Source organism: Antedon mediterranea, chromosome 2, assembly GCF_964355755.1.
Source record: "Antedon mediterranea chromosome 2, ecAntMedi1.1, whole genome shotgun sequence".
Classification (NCBI taxonomy): Eukaryota; Metazoa; Echinodermata; class Crinoidea; order Comatulida; family Antedonidae; genus Antedon; species Antedon mediterranea.
In genome coordinates, this window is record NC_092671.1 from 18621137 (window position 1) to 18647333 (window position 26197).

The 26197-nt window shown below is 32.3% G+C and overlaps 2 protein-coding genes and 1 pseudogene across 6 annotated transcripts; 2 read left to right on the forward strand and 1 right to left on the reverse strand.

Annotated features, from left to right (window-relative positions):
- Positions 1-241: 241 nt before the first annotated feature.
- Positions 242-6692, forward strand: LOC140040654 (dnaJ homolog subfamily A member 1-like). 4 transcript variants are annotated; one of them, XM_072086747.1, is made up of 6 exons: positions 242-378; positions 1956-2102; positions 2750-3044; positions 3333-3560; positions 4016-4246; positions 4691-6692. In XM_072086747.1, the coding sequence occupies exons 2-6, from the start codon at positions 1971-1973 to the stop codon at positions 5008-5010; spliced, it is 1206 nt and encodes a 401-aa protein (XP_071942848.1). In that variant the 5' UTR covers positions 242-378; positions 1956-1970; the 3' UTR covers positions 5011-6692. The 4 variants fall into 4 exon arrangements, with proteins under 4 accessions (XP_071942848.1, XP_071942846.1, XP_071942845.1 ...); XM_072086745.1 differs by having other exon boundaries at positions 369-439; XM_072086744.1 differs by lacking the exon at positions 242-378 and adding an exon at positions 582-724.
- Positions 6693-9599: 2907 nt separating this feature from the next.
- On the reverse strand, positions 9600-26159 carry LOC140039745 (tetraspanin-31-like). Of its 2 annotated transcripts, XM_072085357.1 has the most exons (6): positions 26025-26159; positions 18512-18679; positions 17929-18135; positions 16890-17021; positions 12834-12951; positions 9600-10601 (listed from the first exon to the last, which is right to left on the reverse strand). In XM_072085357.1, the coding sequence occupies exons 1-5, from the start codon at positions 26085-26087 to the stop codon at positions 12877-12879; spliced, it is 645 nt and encodes a 214-aa protein (XP_071941458.1). In that variant the 5' UTR covers positions 26088-26159; the 3' UTR covers positions 9600-10601; positions 12834-12876. The 2 variants fall into 2 exon arrangements, with proteins under 2 accessions (XP_071941458.1, XP_071941457.1); XM_072085356.1 differs by lacking the exon at positions 12834-12951.
- LOC140042389 (5S ribosomal RNA) lies at positions 23335-23455 on the forward strand (annotated as a pseudogene).
- Positions 26160-26197: the final 38 nt, after the last annotated feature.

The window sequence follows — 26197 nt, forward strand, 5'->3', positions numbered from 1 at the left end:
TATCCACGACACTTTATTATTTTATTTAGTCATCAAAGCATGCATTATGAATTGAAAATATTACATAATTGTTATTAATGGGACATAGTTATGGGATGTTTTGTTCCAAAATCAATCAATCGAACGTTATAATGTACTAGCGTACGCGCGCGCAATATTCTTTGGCGCAAGTGGTTCTGTACGCTGTGCACGTCGATATTCCACCGTAAAATGTGCAATTACATTTTTTTTAATATAAGAAAAAGTTTAAAGTAATTTCTTGCTCCTATACTTTACATCCATTAACGGAGACAAGTTTGACACAAATTGATCTGCATATCACGTGACTTAAATCCAATGTCGTAACTCTTTATATATATTATGGCTCTGATAGGAAATGTAATGTATGCTTGTTTTATAAATTTGTTACTGGAAGATATTATTTAATAACAATGTAAAGGTAGTAATGTATATTATAATATAAAATTATTTAGCTGATTTTATATATTTTTTTCTTGTAGATACTAAATGTAATAATTTATTTCCTAACAGTAATGAAATTGACATAAAATAGTTTTTGTACCCACATGAGAAGTTTCTTGAAAATTCCCGTCGTCGCGTGAATGTTAGGTTCATGTTCTAGTAAATTGAACCTTAATTTCTACTCTATAAAAACCCTCCTAAAAGATATTTCTTTTGTAAATGAGCATTTCGTTGAGCCTAAATTAAAGTTTGTTTTTAAAAGGTAAGTATTAGAAGTACTTAGGCTTAGAATCTTTTATAAAATTATCCGGTTAGCACGTCCGGTTCGGGTTAATGCATGATGACTGTACAGACCAGTGTGCTGACTGAGTTTGAACAAAAAGCTAGGCTAGCCTATTAAATATTAGGTCTAAAACAGAATTGTATGGCTTCTTTATGACGTCGGTGTGGTTGGATATTATACAAATAAAGAATGTTTATGAGTTGGATAGTGAGAATATTTCAAGAAAATCAGTCGATTTGTCATCGGATGATGATGAAATTAAAATTGTAATTCTTCCATATTCAATTTTCTGCCATCCATTCCACATACATCTAGGCCTAGGCTAGTTTAGGATATACAATACTAAGAAGGTGTTTTCACACAGATCGCGAGGAAATTTTATGAGAGTAGCCAAACAAGCGCATTGCATTATGAGATATGTATGACTGGAAGTCAAAGTTATTTTTTGAACAAAAAAACGTCTGTATTTCAGTTAAATGATTTTTTTTGGACTAATTTTTGGTGAAAGTTATTAACTATTATTAATTGTTATGATACTTCAAAATAACCCACTTTTTTCGAAATGTTTTTTTTTTTTTTAATTAGTCAAAGGGACAATACACCTTTAAATTTATCCATCGTAAATCATTGACGAATGATAGGCCAGGAAGCTATGCCAATTGTCACATATCTATCTACATCCAATATATGTGTGTATGACGTCACAGTCAGGAGTTCCCAGAATGCTTTGGAATAAAGTTACACTCTCTCTCATTGATCTCATATAGTCGTCTGTCAATTTATTTCTTGCAACTAATAATTGCAATATATACGTTTAACAACGTCACATGGTGTCAGAAGTGGCAGTGTTTAAACTTTGTACACAGAGTAGAAAAACAAGTTGATTTGCGAACACGATCGGATTATTCAACAATGTCCTGTGTCACAAATTCTCAAAATGAAAGAAAATGAACGTGCCACCGTTTTATATCACTTTTTCGTAAGAGATATGGCTAATTCAAAATGACACAAGATGCATAATGGACCGATCAAATTGCAAGAATACAATCAGGCCTACAGTACAGTATGTCTTGCAGTTAAATAGTGCATGTTTTTAAATGAATTGAAACCACATCGATAAATATACACATGAAATTTTAATTTTATGGAAATGATCTGTTTTACCTATTATTTATTATCTTAACTTAATTTGTAGTTTCTATTTTTTCAGTAAAAAGAAATCAAAATGGTGAAGGAAACGGGTTATTATGATTTACTTGGTGTTAAGCCAGAGGCAACCGAGAATGAACTGAAAAAAGCATATAGAAAACTTGCATTGAAATATCATCCAGACAGAAATCCTGAAGATCCTGAAAAAGTGAGTTTGTAAGAAATTGTTTAGATTAAGAGCCCGTTTATACTACAGACGATAACCGGAGACGATAAATATATTCACAAATCCAATTTCAAAAATATTATTTGAATCAAAAGATGGTACTGTATACGATTATTCTACAGTATAGTTCTAAAGTTTAAGATGAAACTTTCTTTTGTTTTCTGTAGAAATATAATAATATATAATAATACCAGATTTATATAGCGCCCTTTTCATGAGTAATCATGCTCAAAGGCGCTTTACAAGCATTATTACCCCAGTATTTTTTGGGATCAAACACGTATGGAAACATACTCCCATAATGCAGCCGGTAACCAGCGCAGTTGTGTCTAGATCTAACTGGGTACCCATTTATACACCTGGGTGGAGAGAGGCAAACGTAAGTAAAGTATCTTGCCTACGGATACAAGCAATGCGGCGAGAGTTGGATTCGAACCTAGGTCTGACGATCGGTAGTCCAACGTCCAACACACTGCGCCACACGAAATAATATTACAGTAGTATTTGTTGTTATTGTCCTTATACAGTACAGTTGGTACTGAACTAAAGAACTAGAAACCGGACACTGATTAGCAACATTTTAATTCAACTTCTTTCTACAGTAATTTTTGAAATGGTTCATTTTACAGTTTAAACAGATATCCCAAGCATATGAAGTTTTATCAGATTCCAAGAAGCGCGATCTTTATGACCGAGGTGGTGATCAAGCTATCAAAGAAGGGGGCACAGGGGAGGGGCATTTCTCTTCACCTATGGATATATTTGACATGTTTTTCGGTGGTGGTGGTGGAGGAGGTGGAGGGCGACGTGAACGTAAGGGCAAGGATGTTATTCATCAACTCAGTGTTACGCTTGAGGAAATGTACAATGCTTCGGTTAGGAAATTAGCTCTACAAAAAAATGTTGTGTGTGAGAAGTGTGAAGGTAATTTTTTTAATTATTTGAATTTGAAACAACTAAAAAATTACAAATATATACATAATCCACAATGAATGCCATGAGTTCATAAAGATACAAGTATAAAACTTTTCATAAAGAAACAATTGGTTTGTACAGTGCATAAATTCAGTCACTTCAAAGCATCTTACAATGTATACAACAATTGACTTGAAAATATACAAAAGTGTGTTGCAATTATATTTGTACTGTACTGGTTGTATATTTCTAAAATTGAAACTAATTATATAAAAATATTTATGTTTTATAAAACAGGTAAGGGTGGTAAAAAAGGTGCAGTGGAGAAGTGCCCAATATGTCGAGGAACTGGAGTTCAGGTACAAATACATCAGTTAGGTCCTGGCATGGTTCAACAGATTCAATCTGTTTGTCGTAGCTGTGAAGGACAGGGAGAACGAATAAATGAAAAGGATCGTTGTAAAACATGTAGTGGCAAGAAAATTGTAAGAGAACGGAAGATTTTAGAGGTGCATGTAGATAAAGGTAACAAAACCAGCTCTTGTGTAATTAACTAGAAAAGATACCCACCCCAAACAGGGTGCTTGCTTTCCCCCAAACGTAGTTTAAAACATTCCCATTACAATAACATTCATTTTGATACTTTGTGTGTATAAATGCATACAATAGCAAACAAATGTATAACCAACAATCAAAGTAGGTTATTTAGATGCCAGCTATGTTGGCAGATAAAGTGTCATATAACCAGTCCACTGCAGTTTAAAGTAAATTTTGTACCTCATGTGTATGTATATGCGTCTAGTAGGAACAATTTGTATTTAACATAGCCGTACAAACTGTCTACAATATAGATGAGTGGTGGTTACGATACCCAGACACTTTGAGAACTCCTTTACAATGAGATGGATATACTGATAGTACTTTGCCTTTATATACAAAGGTAGAGGTTAAAAGTATGATTGGTTTGTCTTTGTATAAAGGTATGAAGGATGGACAGAAGATTTTCTTTAGGGGAGAGGGAGACCAAGAGCCCGGTTTAGAACCAGGTGACATCATTATTATAATTGACGAAAAGGAACATCCGATTTATAAAAGACAAGGAAATGATCTTCTAATTAAAATGGAAATTAAATTAGTCGAAGCTCTTTGTGGTTTCCAGAAAGTATTGAAGACTTTGGACAACAGGGAGCTGCTCATTATCTCACATGCAGGTATGTTTATTGTTTCTATGACAACCTTGTGTTGTAAGCAAAGATGTTATAATTAACTAAAAAGTAAATTGCAATGCAATCCGAGCTGAAAGAGGCAAGTTACCATGAAGAGGAACCACACGGTATGGCTGCATGAGCCAATCAAATACACCAGTTTAAAATCATGCCTCTACTAAAATATTATATAACCTCTTTTGTTGTTAGACCAATGGTCACATATTGCTTGGCATAGCTTTTTTGTATAGAAAGCTCCACCCAAAAGCCAAGCCCTCGCCCAACCTACGCACTATTTTAAAATGTTATAACAATTAGTTAGACACTAGATTTTAAACTGTCAAATTTGTATGTGTACCAGTACCTGTAAGTTTGTACCCTGTTTTTTTTTGGATCATGAAATGACAACAATAAGTATAATCTTGTTGCTTTTTATTTTCTTCATTGAAGGTGATGTAGTGAAACATGATGAGCTGAAGTGTATCCTAAATGAAGGAATGCCGTTTTATAAAAACCCATATGAGAAAGGTCGTTTAATCATCAGATTTAACGTTATCTTCCCAAGTGACGGATTTGTGCCGTTAGATAAACTAAAAGAGTTAGAAAGTCTTCTTCCAGAACGTGAAGAACCTATTCCAGATGAGAACGCTGAAGAAGTTGATTTAGTCTCATTTGACCCTTCAACATACCGTCAAAAAGCAAGCCACAATCACGCATATAATGAGGATGATGACATGGGCGGTAGACGAGTCCAATGTCAAAGTCATTGACGACAGTTGTATTCTGATATGAATATTTCAAACGGTATGAAAATTGATGTACATGAAAATTATATTCTTTGTGGATATAAAGCATCACTATTTAAATGGTTCAGTCTACTCCTTTATGTACCACATATTTTTAAAAACTACAATTTATATTACTGCAAAAAAGGACTGTTGTTAAATCTATCTATCGCCATAGTGTTTATAATTGCACTACACAATATAATAATTTATTTAGAAGCTACACTTTTTCTAAAGCATGACAACAATTTCTTGTGCAAGTACTGTAAAACTATTCCGCAAATGATTGCCTTAACTGATAATAGGTAATTGCTATTCATATTTTCATTTGTATATTTGTGTATCTTAACAATTTACATAAACAGAATTATATAAACTGATACAATAAAAAGCAACTCAGACAGCATCGTATGACGAGGCCCATGAAACGTCTTGACTCATCGGTGCTGCCCGAGTTAAATCCCGACGAGACGAGTCGTCTTGTGATAGCATTTTGCGTATTTTTATGGTCGTCGGGGGAACTTTAAACATGATTAATTTTCTCTCAACAAGATGACTTGTCATACAATGCTGTCTCAGTTGGCCTTAATACTGTATACACATCATTCTATCTGAATTAATATATATTTTTTACATAGCGAGTATTAAATTACTGTGCTCAAATTGTATGACACTCGCAAGATTGGAAAATAGTCAGTATTAAAGCTATTCAGTTCAGTTTTCGACCTGAATTTATTTAAATCAGTATCACATACTGACATATAACACTCAAAAGCTGTTCTCTAAATAAAGTCTTGTTTCTACTGTATGTTATGGTCCAGGTTCTGAGCAGCAATTTTACTTAATATCTGTAAAAAGAAAATATCTATCTTAGATTCTTTAGCTAGTTATTATCAAAAAGGTTGTTGGTAGTGCTAAGTAAAAAGAAGAGACTTGTAAAATGTCCAGCTGTTATGTAATATTTCACAAATTCTTTGTATTCTATCACAATATATGCATTGTATTTGTATTGGCAACTTTGATCGTAACCACTGTTATAAAACATTTGTAAATAGTTTATTTGCATTTAAATAATAGATGTGTGGTTAATTATTTGTTCCAGAGGCCATGAATATTCTAGACTTAGAAATTTGGTTTAATTTGGGTTCTTGTGCTTTATAAAGGTGTTTTTTGGACCCATCCCCACCTGAAAGGTAGTTTAACATTACGGTCAACTCGTACGTAAATTGTATACATTATTGCTATAGGAATAGGATTACTTCTTAATTTTATTATTAATTATGTGCTTTGTTTTAATTTTTGTGATAAAATATTAGTTAATGGTGTCTTTGTACGTAATACCACAGTTGAATGTCAAAGAATAAAGTATTAATGATATCATTGTCTGTATGTGTCCATTGGGTGGAAACTAATTCTCATGAGTTGTCAGATCTAGCCGACTCAGGCAATGCAAAAGATAGGACATTAGTTTCAGGTCAGCACTTCAGTTTAATACCATTAAATTTTTCAATGTGATGGAAAAACTACAGTATATAAAAAAAACATAAAATTCAATTCAAAGCAGTAATTTATTTTTTAAACATGAAAAAGTACATCTTATACCTCTACCACTGATATGAAAATGATCAATTATAGTACCATCTACAGGAAATAAATCCAGTGTAAAGTACACTAATAAACCGAATTACACTGTATGTTTCATTTAAAAGTAGTAATTATTTTTTCATAGGAAAAAATTATTTCTTTATAGTAATCACTAATAAATCATGTAGTATGCAGTAATATTGAGCAGGCAAAAAAATATTTTTTAAGGTATGATGCAGAAACGAATTATTCATTATGTTGTATTTGTTGACCATGAAGATACCATTCCCTCTAGGCAATTGCCCGATACACCAGCGGTATTACCTCTAGCGACAATAAACATTTTGCTGTATCACGTCTTCTGACAGTAACCTTAATCCCATATGGAATACTGTAGTATAGTGAAAAATTATTTAGAGAGTTTAGGGTTGGTTAATATTTAGGAGTTAGATGCTATGGTATGGGTCAGTTGCCATAAGCAGATCAGATAAGTACAAGAACCAGCTGAAGCTTGTATCCAAGACGGTGAGTTAAACAAATTAACATGTGTAAAACTTGAACCAAGGACCCTCACCGCACACTATGCCATTACGCATTAAGCCAATAGATAGAAAACATTATCATGAATTTCCAGTTATTACATATATCACATGTCATGCATATTAAATCAGGTAGAGGATTATACAATAATGAATAATTCATGTTTTCTGCATCACATCCTACAAATAAGTGAGCAGGAATGGGTTTCACAATGGAATCTATTTCAATATACAGTACTAATAACTCTAAAGAATTACAACTGATAAACAATCAATGTTATTTCTATTGACAGTGAAAGAAGCAAAGAAATTTGATTTACATAAAGCACCAACAATAATAGTGTACCTAGCACGACTAAACACAATAGAACTATTAAATATGTGATCCGAGTACAGTATTTATTCTTCCATGAAAACCTGTACTTAGTTGAAGTTCAAAATACTGCTACTGCATTTTAAAACTCATTTTTCCATACAAATCCACTTAAGCGCAATAAAGGGTTGTTCAGAAACTCAGGAATTTAATTGGAGTCCCATGTACTGACACTAGCTTGTTCGATCGTTGGTATGAAATTAGATTTGCTTGCTTTATGATACACACACATGACAGTACATTATTGTATTTGGCGGGTTGCTCAAATCTCTAAGAAAAGCTTGGAAAGCTTGTTTATGATTACTTTTTAAATTAAGTTTTAAAGAAGAATTTTATTTTTAATTTGCCAAATTAAAATCACCTGTCATTGATGGAAGTTAACCTTTCATTTACTACCACAGTCTTTATCACTTGGTATTGAAATGAGTACAGAATTTAAAATCATCTCAAATTAAATAATAAATACATGTGTTAATAGTTTATATACAGTAAATCAAATCTTATTAAATACTAGTAAATTAAACTAAAATTACAGAAACACACACAATCTATTAAATCTTAAATTATTCATAATATTTCTATAATAAATAAATTCCCTTTATTGAATTACCATTACCAATTCACAATAAAAACAATAATTTTGAAAAACAGTGTTAACAATTGTATTTAAAAAACCTAAGCTGGAAGTGAGGTTCGCATGTGTATGTGTATCAAATGTAAAAAAATGTGAAAATCATTTTACTGTACCAATGTATGTAATTATAATAAAACACATTGTAACATTTAAACAACAACATAATAATAATGACAATCTTAAAAATTAAAAACAAAGGATACTTTCATGTACAGTAATTAGTAAATATGTACATTCATACAACCATTTTACATAAATATGGATTTTCATTATCCTTTGCATGTGGACTTTCACATCATGCCCGGATTTGGTCTGGTTCCTTAAAATAATTTCATGAGTATTGAGCATGCTTTCACATCGAGCACAAATTTGGTTATTCGTTGCGAAGCGAGGTCATTTATACTCACTGCTAATTTGACAGAAGAAAGAAATCGTACAATTTTGAAAAACAAATGGCTTCTTGATCCATCACTCCGAACTCGGAGACCGAATCGTACGATTTTGGTGTGAACGATCATAATTATGCTTTACCACACAACTCATTTCCCACGATAATTGTCTCAGGGCACCGGACTAAATTCACATGTGAAAGCAGCTTAATATCTATATACTAACCAATCTACATCTACAAATTTATGGAATGAACTTCTAAATTTTGCACTTTAATAAAACAACCTTTAAGAAGGCTTAAAAAGGTAGTTCTCTATTTCAACTATGGGAAGGTGTTTAGCTAATATGATATTATTGTAAAGTAAATATAAAATCAATACATTTAGTAGTTAAGGAGGCCCAGTCCAAATAATGGCATTTTTCTGCCTTGATTAAATAACTCTTTGTTGTAATTTTGATTATGTGCTGTAAAGCAAAAACATCTATATTCCTAATATTCCACCCATAATTTTTTTTTAAAATAGGGGCAGCTGTTGGCATTTTACATAATACTCTTTACGATACCTATCTATTATTAATTCATATATTTACATATATTGTGCAATACTTTTTCAAGGATAGATTTTTACATTGCCCAACATCTAATCATATTTTTACTTTTACAATAAATCTCAACTCATAATATTGTCACATACAGTATATTAAGATTTGTAATCTATGCAAGAAAAGTCAAGAGCTCTTCAATCCAATTTTCCAATACAAATATTATCATATGTTAATCTTACTACATGCATGACATGGATATGTTTATGCAAACATTTTATAAAAATTTTTTTTATAGGACTTGGTAATTTAAGAAATTAATATAATATTTCTACTTGCTATCAACAACTTTTTTTTATATTTATGTAGTCTAATATATACTAGATTATAAACATCTTAGTACAAATTTAGTAAAACATATTATAATTGAAAACATAATTATAAATGAATGTAAATGAAAGATCAAAACAAATCCTTATTTATACCAACAAATGTAAAATTGGTTTCTTGCATGTCAAGTTTTATAATTAATTTAATTTTGTAACAAACTTTCTCTACATCTAGAATATACTGTACAAAAACGAAGCCAATTATTTCTTTATTATCAACAAATATATAGATTATTATATGATTATGTTTAAATAACATAACATAAAACTGACTCCAAATAACAAAAGGCAAGCCATGATTCAACGTTTTGATCAAATAAAGATCAAATCATGGCTTGCCTCTTGTTATTTGAAGTTAGTTTTATACTATGTTATATAATCAAACATATTTTGATTTGATTTCTTGGAAAAGCTGTGTAATAAATACACATTTTGTAGAATGTTTGCTTCACATTTTGAATAGAGAATGGGGAGTAAGGAAACTAACAGAAAGATTTAAGGCTTTATTTGGATGGTGAAATGGCTGCAAGCATTCAACTCGGTGATGAATATATAAGTCATGAATATTTTTCATTCATAGTAAGAAATGTGACTGATAATATCATAAAAAATCAACCTAAAATACTAATTCATATTTTATTGTAGGTGAATCAAGTGCAACCAATTCCTTGCACGGAATAATTTAAAGATATATTGTCTCCCTGAAAAAAATAATTGTTACTTATTTTTTGGTGAATACCATGACATTTTAATGTCACATATTCACTTTGACCAACAATTGGATAGAAAATTTTATCAGAAAAAAATTGTGAAATCATTATTTTTGTATGTTTACCTCTATGTAAAATGACCTATTCAAAATATAATTTTATTAATCTTCTTTTAAAGTTTCTGGGAGACAATACATCTTAAATTAAAATAAAAAACATTATTTATAAATCAAAGTTCATGGTTTCCTGATGATTCATTAATGGCAACTAGGCTGTTGACGATAGCTGACATCCTTCTCTTATCTTGTTAATCTTTCTTTCAAATTCCGGATGATTTTTTTACAGGAATGCATTTGGATTAGCACGAGGATCTTTTTGGTTACGATATCGGTACGTCAAAAAAACTCCAAGCAACTATGAAGAAAAATATAGTACAACATTATTTCACAACTCTTCAAGGTTTTCAAAATATAATTATTGTACAAAGTATTCACTGGCAAATATGTGTACAAAACTGGGAAATTAAATTTAAAACTTCAATATTTTGTTTTCTTGTTCAATACAATGAGTTAAATGTTGATTAATAAAAACAATTCTAACAATATGAAAAAAAAATAGAATTCTAAACATCCACCTCAAAATACTTTAAACTGATAAATAAAACAAAATGTGTGGTGTTAATATGTTTGAATATAAAAAAATAATTTGTGGATAAAAAGAACAAAATACTGTATGTTCCAGTTTTAAGAAAAAACCTAACTTAGCTGTATAAACTATAACTAATTATCTCATACAGTATGATTTTTAAAAATGATGTACTAATGAGGTACTAAACACATCAAACACAGAAAATAAAAATGAATTTGACACTGACATACTAAACATGTCACATGAAACACATCACACCGACATTTGTATTACACTGACACATGACATTAAACACATGACACTAAGCACATAACACAAGAACACTTTAAACACATACAGTACACAGACAAAATCTGGACTTGCATTACACAGATACATGACACTATAAACATCACACAAAAACACCTTAAACATGTACAGTATAGTACACAAATAAATCTGAATTTGTGTTACAATAAACAATGGAACATTCAATTGGTTGAGAAGAAATTAGTGTATTTGTATTATTAAAAAACTCACAAAGCGCTTTCACATCACACAGAATTGTAATAATAATTTTGTCATATACTATATTAACGCTTCTAACAATAAGACTATCCCAGATGAAAAAAATATTTATTAGACACAACGCATATCCTACACTGACAAAATTGGCGTTAACAATAATGCCAATCTATTGAACTGGAACTAAACTACAGTACTAAACTTTGGTGATTTTCTGCCACCAAACGTCTATTAGCCATCTGTCCACAAGGACAGGGGATGAGATTGACCAGTACAACTGGGTAACCTCTTACTCTTTCAAAATAATGCACTAGGGCTAAGTCCGATGTGTACAGTGGACTTTCAGTTTTTAATTTCATATCCGAGAAGACTTGTTTTACCACTAGAAAAATTGTCACGGAGAGAATTGAACCTGTGCTGATTATTATCTATAGTTTGCAGCACCGCAGCAGCACTGCTGCCTTAACCGCTCAGCCACTTGACTTATCTGATGATGATTTGATGATGTCATATAAAAACAAATGAACAAAAACATGTTATAATGACTTAATGTGTTCAAACGTGGTCATGATGAATGTCATTTTGAACACAGTACAAACAATATAATAGTTTAATACTTTCAAAAATGTCTCTTTCTAACTAAACAATGTTAAACAGAAAGATGACATTTATCAAAATTGAAACAAAGTTGAGCAAATAACATCAAGTGATAGATTGACAGATTATCATAGAGTTTAAAAAGAAAATGGAAATAATAAAGCAAAAAGAAAAAAAGTGAGAAGAAAATTAATAAAAGATTAAAACGAGAAAAAATCCAAGGTATAGAAAAGAAATAGAACAACTAACTTTTAAATGCTATATAACTTCTTGGGCCTCTGTGCAAATTCCGCTCTTAACATGTATTAAGTTAATATATCATATTTATCGTATTTTTTTTAATGTTTAGTAAAAACTTAATAAAGTAATTTCTACAATAAAATGAAAATTGTGGGACCATAAAGTGGCATCTCAAAGTGATACTAATGACTATAGCCACTACGCTGTGAATGTATTTTGTGTTTCGTAAAGTTACACTAATATTTAGACTTAATATACTGATTACAATTAGCTGAATATTCTAGTTTGTGAATTTTGCAATACACAATTGTCATATTTACATTCATTCATTGCTGAATATACAGTATAGAGTAATTATAGAAAAGCACCATTTTAAAAATATTCAATACCACAACCAGTAAGGATATAAAAAAAACTTCAAAATAGTTTGAAAACAAAAGAAATAAATGGTTAATTAAAAATAAATTGTAAATTTGTCATCAGCTTTATTTTATGCTTCTGGTATAATTTTGACGGAATAACAAAGTTATTGTAAAGCAACTAACTAACTCAACTGCACAATATTAGTTAGAACATGCTGCCTGAATATAAATCAATATTTAACACTTAACACAACAAAATGAACTGAAATGAAAAAATACAAATCAAAGCACCAACCGATTTGGAAATTAAACAGAATCGTTGCGTAAATGTGCGGAACTTAGAGAAACGCACTAGGATTAGCCCGAGGATCCTTCTGGTTGCGATAACGAATGGCTAGCCACACACCAACCAGCTAAAGGAATGAAGGATGGTGGAGTCAACAGGGGTTATGAGATAGGGGAAAAAGAAACAGAATTTAGGAGAAAAATTAAAATCATTATGATTAACAAAATACGTAATGCAAATAATATGGTGCAAGGGTCATTCCATCTCAGATCACCCAATGAGTTAAACCCTACCTCTTCCAATTTTGATGAAATTTGGTATATGGGTGATTCATAGCAATTAAAGCCAAAATTTCAAATTTTAACTTTATCGGACCAACGGTTTTCGAGATATCGCAATTTCAATTTTCGGTTTTTACGCAAAAAAGGGCGCGTCCGCCACGTTTCAAAGAGCTGTATCTCGGGAACTATAGGTTCGATTTTAAAAGCAAAGGTATTTTTGTAAAGGGGAGACCATAAGGAATCTAAATATACTAATTGTGTGTGTTTTATGTTAATTTTAAGTTGAATAAAACTTTGACATATATTTTGACCTTGAAATTGACCCCGTGGAACACGCCCGATTTGTTGGTGACTATCACGAAAAATGTAGCCCTACGTGTCAACTACAACATATAAAAAAATTGGAGGGGTTTTTTTCTTTGTTTCCATGAAATTACAATTTGAAGTTGACATACCTCTTCCTTTTAGTGTATTTTTGGTGTCTGTCCATGCATTACTTCAATGTCAATTTGATGTATTCCAAAAATAATTTTATTTACAAACTAAATATTATTATAATGTTACAATTGTCTATGTCTGGCCTTTACTCCTTGTCATCTGGCCAATTCAAACAGTATTTAGAAATGTTGTGGCGAACATTTTGGGAAATATTGTAATTCCTAGTCGAAGAGGATTTATAAACGGAGAGGCTATAAATAATACAATGTACATTTGATTCAGGAATCCAACAACAGTCTTCTTTGGACGGCCAATAAAAGGTTTTCGCTGGACCATGAGGATGCATAAATTTAATTTGATAATCCCCAAACTCTTCTGAGACATCCACAACCAAAACAATCCATGGGACACCATCATAACTACAGCACACAAAATTCTGAAGTCTAATAATGGTGGGTTGTGTATCAGCAACAATTTCATTTTCATCACTGAAAGATTCTTGAATCACTACCACATCCAGAGGGTTTATCTGGGTACTAAGTTTGTAGACCTACATCTGTGCCAGAGAAACGGGAACAATGATATTGTAATGTACCCTTGATGGTCTGGGCGAGGTTGAATCTCGGCTTTATTTCTTTTTCCACAGTAGATACCTCATCTATTCCCACATGAAAAAAGTTGATGCCTGGAATGTCCATATGAGCGAGTCATATGGGCGCCGTTTACTGTACCTAAAGAGCCAACAACATCGGCAAGGGTTCGAGGCCGACTCGCTCCTAGTTCTGGTGGTGGAACAAGTCTTCTCGGATAAGGACTATAAACCGTAGGTCCAGTGTACACAGTTATAACCTGTGTGTACTTTAAAGAATCCAGTTCATTATTCGAAAAAGAGTAGGGGGTTACCCCGGTGAACTGGTTCACACAATAGCCCCTGTATCAGGGGGATTACCACCTATCTGATAGGACAGTGATTAATTAACTATTGGTAATCCTTGGCCACATTGCCTAAAGACATAAAATAAAAAATTACACAGTAGTCGAACATACTAAGAGATGTGAGAATATGACATTCAGTCAAACGCTGTAAGCTTCTCTTAGTGACAAGCCTCTTAACTGTTCCACCTATGCCATCACAATCACATGCACTCTTGCCATGTGATGTAGCGAAAAAATTCCACTCGGCGTCTAAACCAAAATCTTCCTGGTGGTGGCAAAGATTAATAAAGTTATATTTGTTTTTGTATTGGCCGCCACATCCATCTGTGAAATAATGAACTTTTTTCATGGTTGGTAGTTTTGTTTTTAAATAGGGGATGACAACCTTTAAAAAGGCATATACAGTAACTGTTGTATGTTCTCTGCAATCACTTGTTATGCATATGTTAATGTGCATAATAACATAGTAAGGACACTAAACTATGTGTCAAAATTGATTTGAAAAGTATGTGAGTTACCCAGTATTTCTCATATCAAAATATATCTACTGTTTAAGTGGGCCTGATGAGAAAGCGTAACAATAAAGACACCTTAATAACAGTTAGTGTTCACACTGTGTATAAGTATAACAACACCAAAAATACACTAAAAGGAAGAGGTATGTCAACTTCAAATTGTAATTTTATGGAAACAAAGAAAAAAACCCCTCCAATTTTTTTATATGTTGTAGTTGACAGGTAGGGCTACATTTTTCGTGATAGTCACCAACAAATCGGGCGTGTTCCACGGGGTCAATTTCAAGGTCAAAATATATGTTAAAGTTTTATTCAACTTAAAATTAACATAAAACACACACAATTAGTATATTTAGGTTCCTTATGGTCTCCCCTTTACAAAAATACCTTTGTTTTTAAAATCGAACCTATAGTTCCCGAGATACAGCTCTTTGAAACGTGGCGGCCGCGCCCTTTTTTGCGTAAAAACCGAAAATTGAAATTGCGATATCTTGAAAACCGTTGGTCCGATAAAGTTAAAATTGGAAATTTTGGCTTTAATTGCTATGAATCACCCATATACCAAATTTCATCAAAATTGGAAGAGGTAGGGTTTAAAATTCCATTTTTTTTGGGTGAACTGAGATGGAATGACCCGCAAGTGTAAAAAAAATTTCATAAAAAGAAATTTCAGATCGAATACTTTGGCTATTTTTATAAATTAAACTGTCTATTTGAGATAAATAAAATACCAAGTTTTGAAATCTACAGTACTATATTTGGATTGGAAAAAAAATAGTAATGTTAAATGCTTTTAAATTTTAAGTAAATGATACTAAAACAGAGTATAAAAAGGTATAAAAAATATATTCTAAAGGGAAAATACTGGAAGGAAGGTAATCATGTGGTACTATATATTACTGTACTGTATATTATTAACAACAGAAAAATAAATTTAACCAGATCTCAACATTTTTCCCGATTATGAGAAATTCTTCATATTTATCTTATTGTGGGTCCCACATGTTAGATACTATTACAGTATGTAAAATAAAAACCACACATTTTTGGGTTAGCTCTAGGTTTCCAGTTTTGGGAGATTTGACAGGGAAAAGATCTTTATTTATTTAAATTATGTAATTATTGTACTTTTCTTTTATCTTACACTACATTACAGAAAATCTAAAATAATTTAAAAATAAATCAGAACAAAAATTGTAATAAGATTCAAATGTTGTTAGTTATCAAAAAACCTTTCAAACAAGGATTAAATCTGGTTTTTTTGGTATATAATACCAGCTTTATAAAATACATAATTTAGTGAAAATTTGATCAATAATCTGTTGTCACATAGTAACCAAAGCATTATTTGATTTTTTATGCAAACTAGTCTGTTGTGTGATCCAAGAGAATTATACAAGATTAATTGAAGAAACAGTTATAAATTATTAATTAATAAAGAATCATCATCAAATTGTAGTATTAAATCATCTCGTCTGGAAAAAATTAAAAATGTTTAAAGTTCTCCCGAAAACATAAAAACTACACTCAATGCTACCGACGAGTCAAGACGTTTCGTCAGGCCTTGTCGTACAACACTGTATAAGTTGGCCTTTACACTTTCACTGCACAGTGTGCCTACCTCTGTGCGGAAATTATTTAAAGGAAAAAAATAAATATATTCCCTGACTCTGAGGTAAGTCTACGGGGGAGACAAAAAAGAATTTTCATAAAGTATGGTCATCCAATACAAAGAGAGTTATTGTTATTGTGTTAAACTATATTGAAAATTTATAGTAATTTGTTTCACTGTAGTGTATAAATGTTTTGATGCATCTTAAATAGTATTGAGTGCCATTATATCTATATTAATATTATTATACAAGTTAAAAATAATAGCTTAAAACATGGCTTACCTCTGTAAAACTAAAGAAGAGTCCTACCCCACCAACGGATCTAAGAGCTTTGTGCATTAAGTCATCCAGTTGCTCAAGGCATGGATACTTCGTAGCACACTCTGATTCAGTCAAATTTTTACACCTTTCAACCTAGAGAAATCCAAAAATGCAAAATTATTTTTAAACTTTAAAATACTAACAAATAACATGCATAATATAACCTTATTGATTCTGTCTGAATCTTTATTCATTTATTTATTCCCTAACTGGAATTGGCGAATTCCCCCTGACGTTTGTAATGAACGAAAAAATGTTTCTTATCACATATGTTTACCGGCAGAAAAAGTAGGCTAGGATCGTTTTGCTGTTTGCTACTGCGCTAAGTGTCGTTTCCGGCTAACTAGAGTTGTCCTGCTGATGAGTAGGCCTATTTTTTTTTCATTGGGAACTTCCCAACAAATTACTGAAAATGTTTCTTATCGCGTATGTTTACCAACGGAAAAATAGGCTACGATCGTTTTGCTGGTTTTTTTTCCACTGGGGACTTCCCCCTGACGTTCATGATGAAATTGAAAAGAAAAAAATTATCATTTTGCTGTTTGCTAGCGCACTATCCGGCCAAACTAGAGGTGTCATTCAACGTGAAATTTATATATGAGAGTACCATTTCCGGCCATCTAAGGTGTCAATTACCAAAAATCGCATCGTGTGTCGGAATCCAACCCCCGGGGGATGAGAGCGTGACGCTTGATGTGAATCCTGGGGAGAACACTGATGATATATAACATTAGAAATAGTAGTCATGTTGGGTGTGTAGGTCAATTCAATGTAACTTCAATGTACAGTAGCCTTTTATTCTAGGCTATGGCTTATCATTTCTATCCTTTCAAAACCTCTCTACAAAATTTCATTTGGAAAAAATATGCCTGCTTTCTGATTGGCTGTTTAAATTAGAAAAAACTACCCCATTATTTGGTGTGACAACATACACTTACTGGGTAAGATAACTCGATGGCAGAAAAAAAAAAGATTAGCAATGTTCTATGTTTGAACTTACCTCTGAACAAGATGGATCAGACGGTGAGTTTGTCCCGTTTAAAGAGCAGCAGTTGTATTGTATCTGCACTTCATTTTTCGTTATATTTGATGCTTGATGTTCCCAGCCATATGTAATGACATCTTCCCGTTTGCTTTCACTGTATACAAGACATGCGATGGAAACAAACATTTCGATGAGGAATAAAAGTACTAAGATAACCATATACTAATAACAAGTTAAGAAAATCAAACAATATAATTTATTTAATTATTATACAAAATTAATTAATTGGATATTTTGTTGATTTATTTGGTATTTGTGTCCTTTTTTTTGTCCTTAATTTTTGTCTTGTTTTTTATTGTTACCATTAATTTCATAATATTGAATAAATGTTTTATAGATTTATTGATTGTTCTCATTTTGTTTGTTAGATATATTGTACCTAACTATTCTGTTAAAAAAAACGTGTGAGGTAGAGTATCTAGCGTAGTTTACAACAAAACCTTGTCTCTTCTGTAATTGCCATATTGCAATCATCATAAGACACTGGACTAACACTATCTTTTCACAGTAAATGAAATATATTTTGTTGAAAGGATACAAAAAAAAGTAGAACTTGATGATGCTTGACTGCTCCGACAAGACCAATAAGAGCAACAATCAATAAAAATACACCACATGCTATGATTCCACCAATCACTGATGTACTAGTCACAACGGCTGCATACTTCGCAGTTGCAGCAACACTTATTAAAATTATAGACACAAGCTGTAGGTCAATAAAAAAAATGGATGTTAGTTTTATACTGTACAGTACACATTGAAATAATGCAAACAATTTAGTTTCAGTACTATCACTCTACTGTATACATAAGCTTTAAATTAAACAAAAAACATTTATTATAGTGCATCAAATGTTATTATTATTATTATTATTATTATTATAGCACATTTCACAATCAATGTCGTCTCAAGGCGTTTTGGACTTAAGCCTTGTTCGAACAACAGTTCACTCAATTAAAATCATCTTGCATATCTGCTAGGATATTTTACTTCATAGTGCTACAGTATGTATTGGAATTTTGTGTTTTCTTTGGAAAACATTTTCTGTCCCATACTAAGCTAATATGATTTTTTTTACATGATCTAACTAGAAAATGCCTTTTAATTCATTTATGGCTGTTGCCAATTTTCATTTCTTTAGTTTGGCTACTAAATAAGTCATTGTTAACTAGCACTCAAGCTGTCAATTTTCATAATGTACAGTATAATGCTGTCAACTAAATATCATGGCCTAGCTTGTTGAAGAGAAAAACAATTGGTTATCTACAATAATTATTTGTCTCATTTATCATTGTCAGAAAACAACATGTTAATTTACATTCAACCAAAATTTAACAATTCATGGCTTACTATCCAGGGAACATTGTAATTAAATATGTAGGATATTACTGCTGCTCAATCTGAATTTGGAGTAGGAAACAGTTTTGTATTGTTAGTTTTAATATTTATGCATTGCAAATAGTTTGAATATGCTACTTTCACATCGAGCCCGAATTTAGTCCGGTGTCCTGAGAAAAATATCATGGAAAGTGGGTTTAAATTTGTACCGGATTCAGACTCTGAATTCGGAGAAATGGATCAAGAAGATTTTTTCTTTACCAATCAACAGCTAGAATTATAAACTAGATTTAATTCGTCACTATGACGAATTATAGGTTATATGCATTGATTTAAATAAAGATAATTGATTTTTAAAAGATATATTGATTGATTGATTTTTTCAGAATCTTTAATTATTTATAATATATGATAGGACCTTGCTAACGCGACCACCGTAGCCGGTATCACAATCCGATCAAAGATCCATATGCGTATAATGTCATAAACCACATTTGTTGTTACATAATAATAAAGACATAAGTTAATTTTTATCTAGATTTCATTATAAATCATGTGTATAATCTATACACTAAGAAATAAATTTGAACAAACAATACGGATAAAAAAAAAAATCTTATTTCGTTTCCCAAGGTGAGACTCGATCTCGGTACCTTGAATGCCATAGACACGAGCACAGACCATCGAGCCATACACAACTGACTAAAAGTTGTAGAAAAATTCCTCCGTGTATTTACTATGCAGTAACCAGTTTGGTGCAAATAGATTATTACATACCGCAATGAATTATAATTTTTTACTATGATGACATCTTTAAAATGTAAACAAATGATGCACTATCACACTATATACTTTTAACTTTAATATATGAACTTTGGAAGGAAGAAAGTTAATGTTAAGTTTGTTATTTTGGCCTAAGAAAATGTCATAATTTGTTTGATTGTCGAAATTATTTTTTTTAAATTTAATATGCAATTAATGATGACTTAATCAACTTTTGTTCTCTTTATTTGATAATAAATCATACATATGATACATACACTTCAAGAAAATGAAATAAAAAATAGGTGTTCCCCTGCATTCTGACGATATATATTAATTTTAAAATTTACCATATTTTCACCATTTTGTTAACTTTATACGTGCGTAGCCAGTCACTTTTGACGTGCTCGTATAACGCAATTTCGAGTTGAAACCTTAATCAAATATGATGATATTATTAAAGAAAGATTGTAAAACAGAAATCGGGCAAAAAGAGTGCGCATTAACGTTTAACGCGCAGTGCACGTGCAAAAATCTGCGCACTCATGGCAATTTTTTAAACGCTTAAAATTGCCTGAAACGTACTCTAATTTCATCGAAAATAAATTTTGACAATTTTGAACATTTTAAGCGCGCGTACGCAAGCGTTATATGCGCTACGCACGTAATTTTATTTCCATATGATGAAATATGACCTGAAATTCATGAGTACCAAATTTTGTTTAATTGTGATTCATGCTTGTGAAGATATGATTACAAACGTGATTTCGTAAAATCGCGCCTAGACCGCGTAATTTTTGATTACGCATCGTGAAAATATAACCACATCGATTCCTGGCCATAAGGAATATACTCTGAAAAATTGACTTAGATAGATGAAACTGATATCAAGATAATTCATGGACAAAATAGTGCTAAGGAAAGAATAAATAAATAAACTAGATTTAATTCGTCACTATGACGAATTATAGGTTATATGCATTGATTTAAATAAAGATAATTGATTTTTAAAAGATATATTGATTGATTGATTTTCTCAGAATCTTTAATTATTTATAATATATGATAGGACCTTGCTAACCGGTATCACAATCCGAACAAAGATCCATATGCGTATAATGTCATAAACCACATTTGTTGTTACATAATAATAAAAACATAAGTTAATTTTTATCTAGATTTCATTATAAATCATGTGTATAATCTATACACTAAGAAATAAATTTGAACAAACAATACGGATAATAAAAAAAAATCTTATTTCCTTTCCCAAGGTGAGACTCGATCTCGGTACCTTGAATGCCATAGACACGAGCACAGACCATCGAGCCATACACAACTGGCTAAAAGTTGTAGAAAAATTCCTCCGTGTATTTACTATGCAGTAACCACTTTGGTGCAAATGGATTATTACATACCGAAATGAATTATAATTTTTTACTATGATGACATCTTTAAAATGTAAACAAATGATGCACTGTCAAACTACATACTTTTAACTTTAATATATGAACTTTTGAAGGAAGAAAGTTAATGTTAAGTTTGTTATTTTGGCCTAAGAAAATGTCATAATTTGTTTGATTGTCGAAATTAATTTTTTTAAATTTAATATGCAATTAATGATGACTTAATCAACTTTTGTTCTTCTAATTTCATAATAAATCATACATTTGATACATACACTTCAAGAAAATGAAATAAAAAATAGGTGTTCCCCTGCATTCTGACGATATATATTAATTTTAAAATTTAGCATATTTTCACCATTTTGTTAACTACGTGCGTAGCCAGTCACTTTTGACGTGCTCGTATAACGCAATTTCGAGTTGAAACCTGAATCAAATATGATGATATTATTAAAGAAAGATTGTAAAACAGAAATCGGGCAAAAAGAGTGCGCATTAACGTTTAACGCGCAGTGCGCGTGCAAAAATCTGCGCACTCATGGCAATTTTTTAAACGCTTAAAATTGCCTGAAACGTACTCTAATTTCATCGAAAATAAATTTTGACAATTTTGAACATTTTAAGCGTGCGTACGCAAGCGTTATATGCGCTACGCACGTAATTGTATTGCCATATGATGAAATATGACCTGAAATTTATGAGTACCAAATTTTGTTTAATTGTGATTCATGCTTGTGAAGATATGATTACATACGTGATTTCGTAAAATCGCGCGTAGACCACGTAATTTTTGATTGCGCATCGTGAAAATATAACCACATCGATTCCTGGCCATAAGGAATATACTCTGAAAAATTGACTTAGATAGATGAAACAGATGCCAAGATAATTCACGGACAAAATAGTGCTAAGGAAAGAATAAATAAATAAATAAATAAAGATTTTGACAGAATCAAGAGGTTATATGCATATCATGCATATAACCTAATTACCTCGCTTGAGGGTAACCAAATGCGTACTCGATGTGAAAAGCGCTCAACGCTCGCAATATTTTTCTTAGGGTACAGGACCGAATGCAAGCGCAATGTGAAAACAGCTTAAGGATCCTATCGATCTTTATGCTTAATAAAATATTTTGAAGAATTATATAATCAGCAAAAAGATGATCACACTCATATTGAAAATGATACCAATACAATAGAATACAGTACGAAAGCATTTTCATTTCATGGTATTTAAATTTGCTTTCATTGGTAAATTATTTAATAAATGGACTACGACTAATACACCTCCAATAATCAATATTTATGACAGCAACAAAACACGTCTGGTAATGGTTAATACTGTGATTATAGCTGGGGCTGCTTGGTTATACTTTATTTTGCGATATTCTTAACAGTATCTGTATTTTCTAAATAAAATTGTATCCCTTTGTTGATATATGGTGGTAATACCAGTAAAATTTTGTAATATTTTTGTTTGTATATCAACACTTTCATACAAAAAATAAGCATAATCATTCATTAAAATTTGATGAGGAACATTTTTTGGGAGCCACCAACATGATACTAATCTATGTACAGTAAATTTCCATAATCAATTCAATTTCCTTCATTTTTGCTTGGAAAATATATTTATTGTTAATGTTATTGTTTATGAAGGAAATAAATGTTATTTTGATTGATTGAAAATGAAATTTCAAGGCGATTAGTAATCTCAGATTTGTCCTTTTTGTTTTGGAATTTGGTCGCCTAATTAGCAAGATATTGGCTAACAAACTGTTTTCCTACTGTAATCTTGCATGTTTATTGATCTTGTTATTTAATTGCTCACAGGATTATTTAATAAATACTCTATATACGGCCATACTGCGTTGAAACACCGGTTCTCGTCAGATCACCGAAGTTAAGCAACGTTGGGCCCGGTTGCGTTCTGGATGGGAGACCGTCTAGAAATCGTGGCGGGTGCTGTATATACTGGAGAGTGATGGTGTAATGGTAATATCGGACTAGCATGTGAAAGGCATGGGTTCGAGGTTATCTGTACCATACTAATTGCATCCTTAGGCAAGATGCTTTACTCTCATTGCCTAATCTGGTAGGCGCTGCACTGCTGGCTGCTGTGGGTCCGTGGAGGGCCTAATCCGAATTTCCTCACTGAGGACAAATATTAATACAAAAAATAATGAATTCAATATTTTTGTTACACACACTGAGCAATCGGAACGCGATGCTAGGCTAGGTTATTGACTGTGTGTTCGAAAATCAATCTGTAGTGTCACACTGACTATAATTGTTACTCTACATTTAAATCTGGATTGCTAGATTTTTAATGGTTAGGACTTCCTAACCTCTCGTTAAAAGTAGTGTGTATTGAAAATATTTGAGTTCAATTTTTTTAAATATCACTTTTTCTTTAAATTTTAAAATGTACATTAACACTTTGACTGCCAAACACGAAGATCTTCGTGTTTTTTGGAAACACAACGCTTGACTGTCAAACACGAAGATCTTTGTGTTTCACTTTTTTTTACGAAATCCGGTAGATAGGTTAATTATTGGTATAATACTATAAATATGGACACTAAATGTGCGGTCGGTATTTTACTAATTTGAAAGTAACTAATCTGGTTACGAACGACTGTCAAAATGGTACCTGTCGATATAACATACACCGCGAATCACAGTAGCGCGTAGAGCGATTGCTTGGCGCATTGTGTATCGGTCGCACGCTAGCTATGCCGCCGAAGCATCACAAAGGTTTTTGTGGATTGGCATGTTTGTTTGCTATCTGAATAAAAAACAATAGTCATTTTCAATATGAAGTCATTCATTTTATTATTGTATGTATACCATAATTGTTTTGGTGACCGACTTTCACGCAACAAACTTGTTTAGAAATGGTATGGATATCATCATCAGTTTATTAGCTAGGCTAGTTGTACTAGGCTGGCCTAGGCCTAGTCTTAAAACGGTTCCGGACCGACTTTAGGCCTGGTTAACTAGGCCTGGTGGGTTTACTATGTGGATTTTGGCGAAACATTGATGTAAGATTTATGATTTATAAAATGTGATACATTTTTCCATAGTGATAACTTGTTTTTATAGGCCTATCGGTGCCGTGTAAGTAACTTTTTTGTTGTTTGTTGATCTCACCGGGCGATATTTTCATAATGAGATGTCTTGCACAAAATCGCAAATATCTCAACTTTCTTGCGCGAAACTACGATTGACTCAGGTCTCCGGCCCTCGAAACCTAAAAAATATCCCTCTTAGCAAATTATGAGAAAAAACGATGGTCAATAAAGAAGATGGCGAGTAAAAAAAAAACAAAATTGATGGCATTAACACAACAGGTTTTGTACCCGGGGCCAAGGCCAATGCTACGGATGGGATGCCTGACTAAGCACTGACCTCTGTCAGCCATCCAACTGGTTTACGATCTATTGATTAAGATAGAATAGGCTTAGCCATATATAGAGAGTCCGAACAAGGCCTAGGCCCTCTAGCTAGAGTAGTAGGCTAATGTTTAATGACTATTTATTGGAGTGTGTAGAAAGCGATGACCACGAATTGGACGACCCCAACGACCCGGGCGACCTCGAATTGGACGACCTAGAATTGGACAACCCATAACACGAAACCGACGACCCCTAGCCTACAGTAGCCTATCATTAAAACTGCATTCGACTCGATTAGCACACGACCGTATACAATGCATGTGTGAACTGTAAAGCTTTCTTATGTCTCTCCCCATGCACATGTTCGCAACACGCTGCATGGTAGGCCTATACTATAGTGTTGGTTATAAGAAGACGAGATGTAATTATACGTCCATGGTTTAACCATGTAATGTATAATATTTATTTCTATTTAATTTATTTTTAATATGTCGAATGCAGTTTTAATGATGCACTCTTGGCGTTCCATATCTGTTTGTTTGTTCATGTCGACACATTCAGTATCAAATGGCACTGTTTCTGTATTTTTTCAATCAATTGCTTGCTTCAAGTATTATATAAGGTATGGTTTAAAGATCTGACTTTAGCTATGTTCGGCTTCGGGATGTTATACCACACTTAGGCCTAGGCTATAGGGGTCGTCGGTTTCGTGTTATGGGTTGTCCAATTCTAGGTCGTCCAATTCTAGTAGGTCGTCCCAATTCTAGTAGGTCGCCCGGGTCGTTGGGGTCGTCCAATTCGAGGTCATCGCTTTCTACACACCCCTATAATTTATATTTATTGGCATTTCACGAGTCAATCAAACTCAACTCAAAAAGAAAGGAGATACAGTAGGCCTAGCTTAGCTAGGTCTAGACTAGATCCTTCACAAAGAATCATAAAATATCATCAACCAAAAAAGGCTAATTTGTTTACATACATTTAAACCATCGAGTCGCGGCTGTTTGCCCTCTTACTTGATATGGGGTGATGGAGGCTGATGTGGTGGGCCGCCAGCCGACGACGACGACGACCGGCCGGGGGTAAATAAAATAAAAATATATTTTATCAACTAAATGTCCACTTGATTTTGATTATATACTTACAATATACAATGTGTTTAATGCAATAAGTGCATTTCTGCTACAGTGGAAATCTCCACAACCCATTTTTGTAGAAAAATTCAGTTAAAAAAGAGAATAATATTAATTCTGACGAAATTGTTATCGTTTGTTCGTCTTTTTCAGCTCTCTCAATGATGATTGCCACATACATTTCG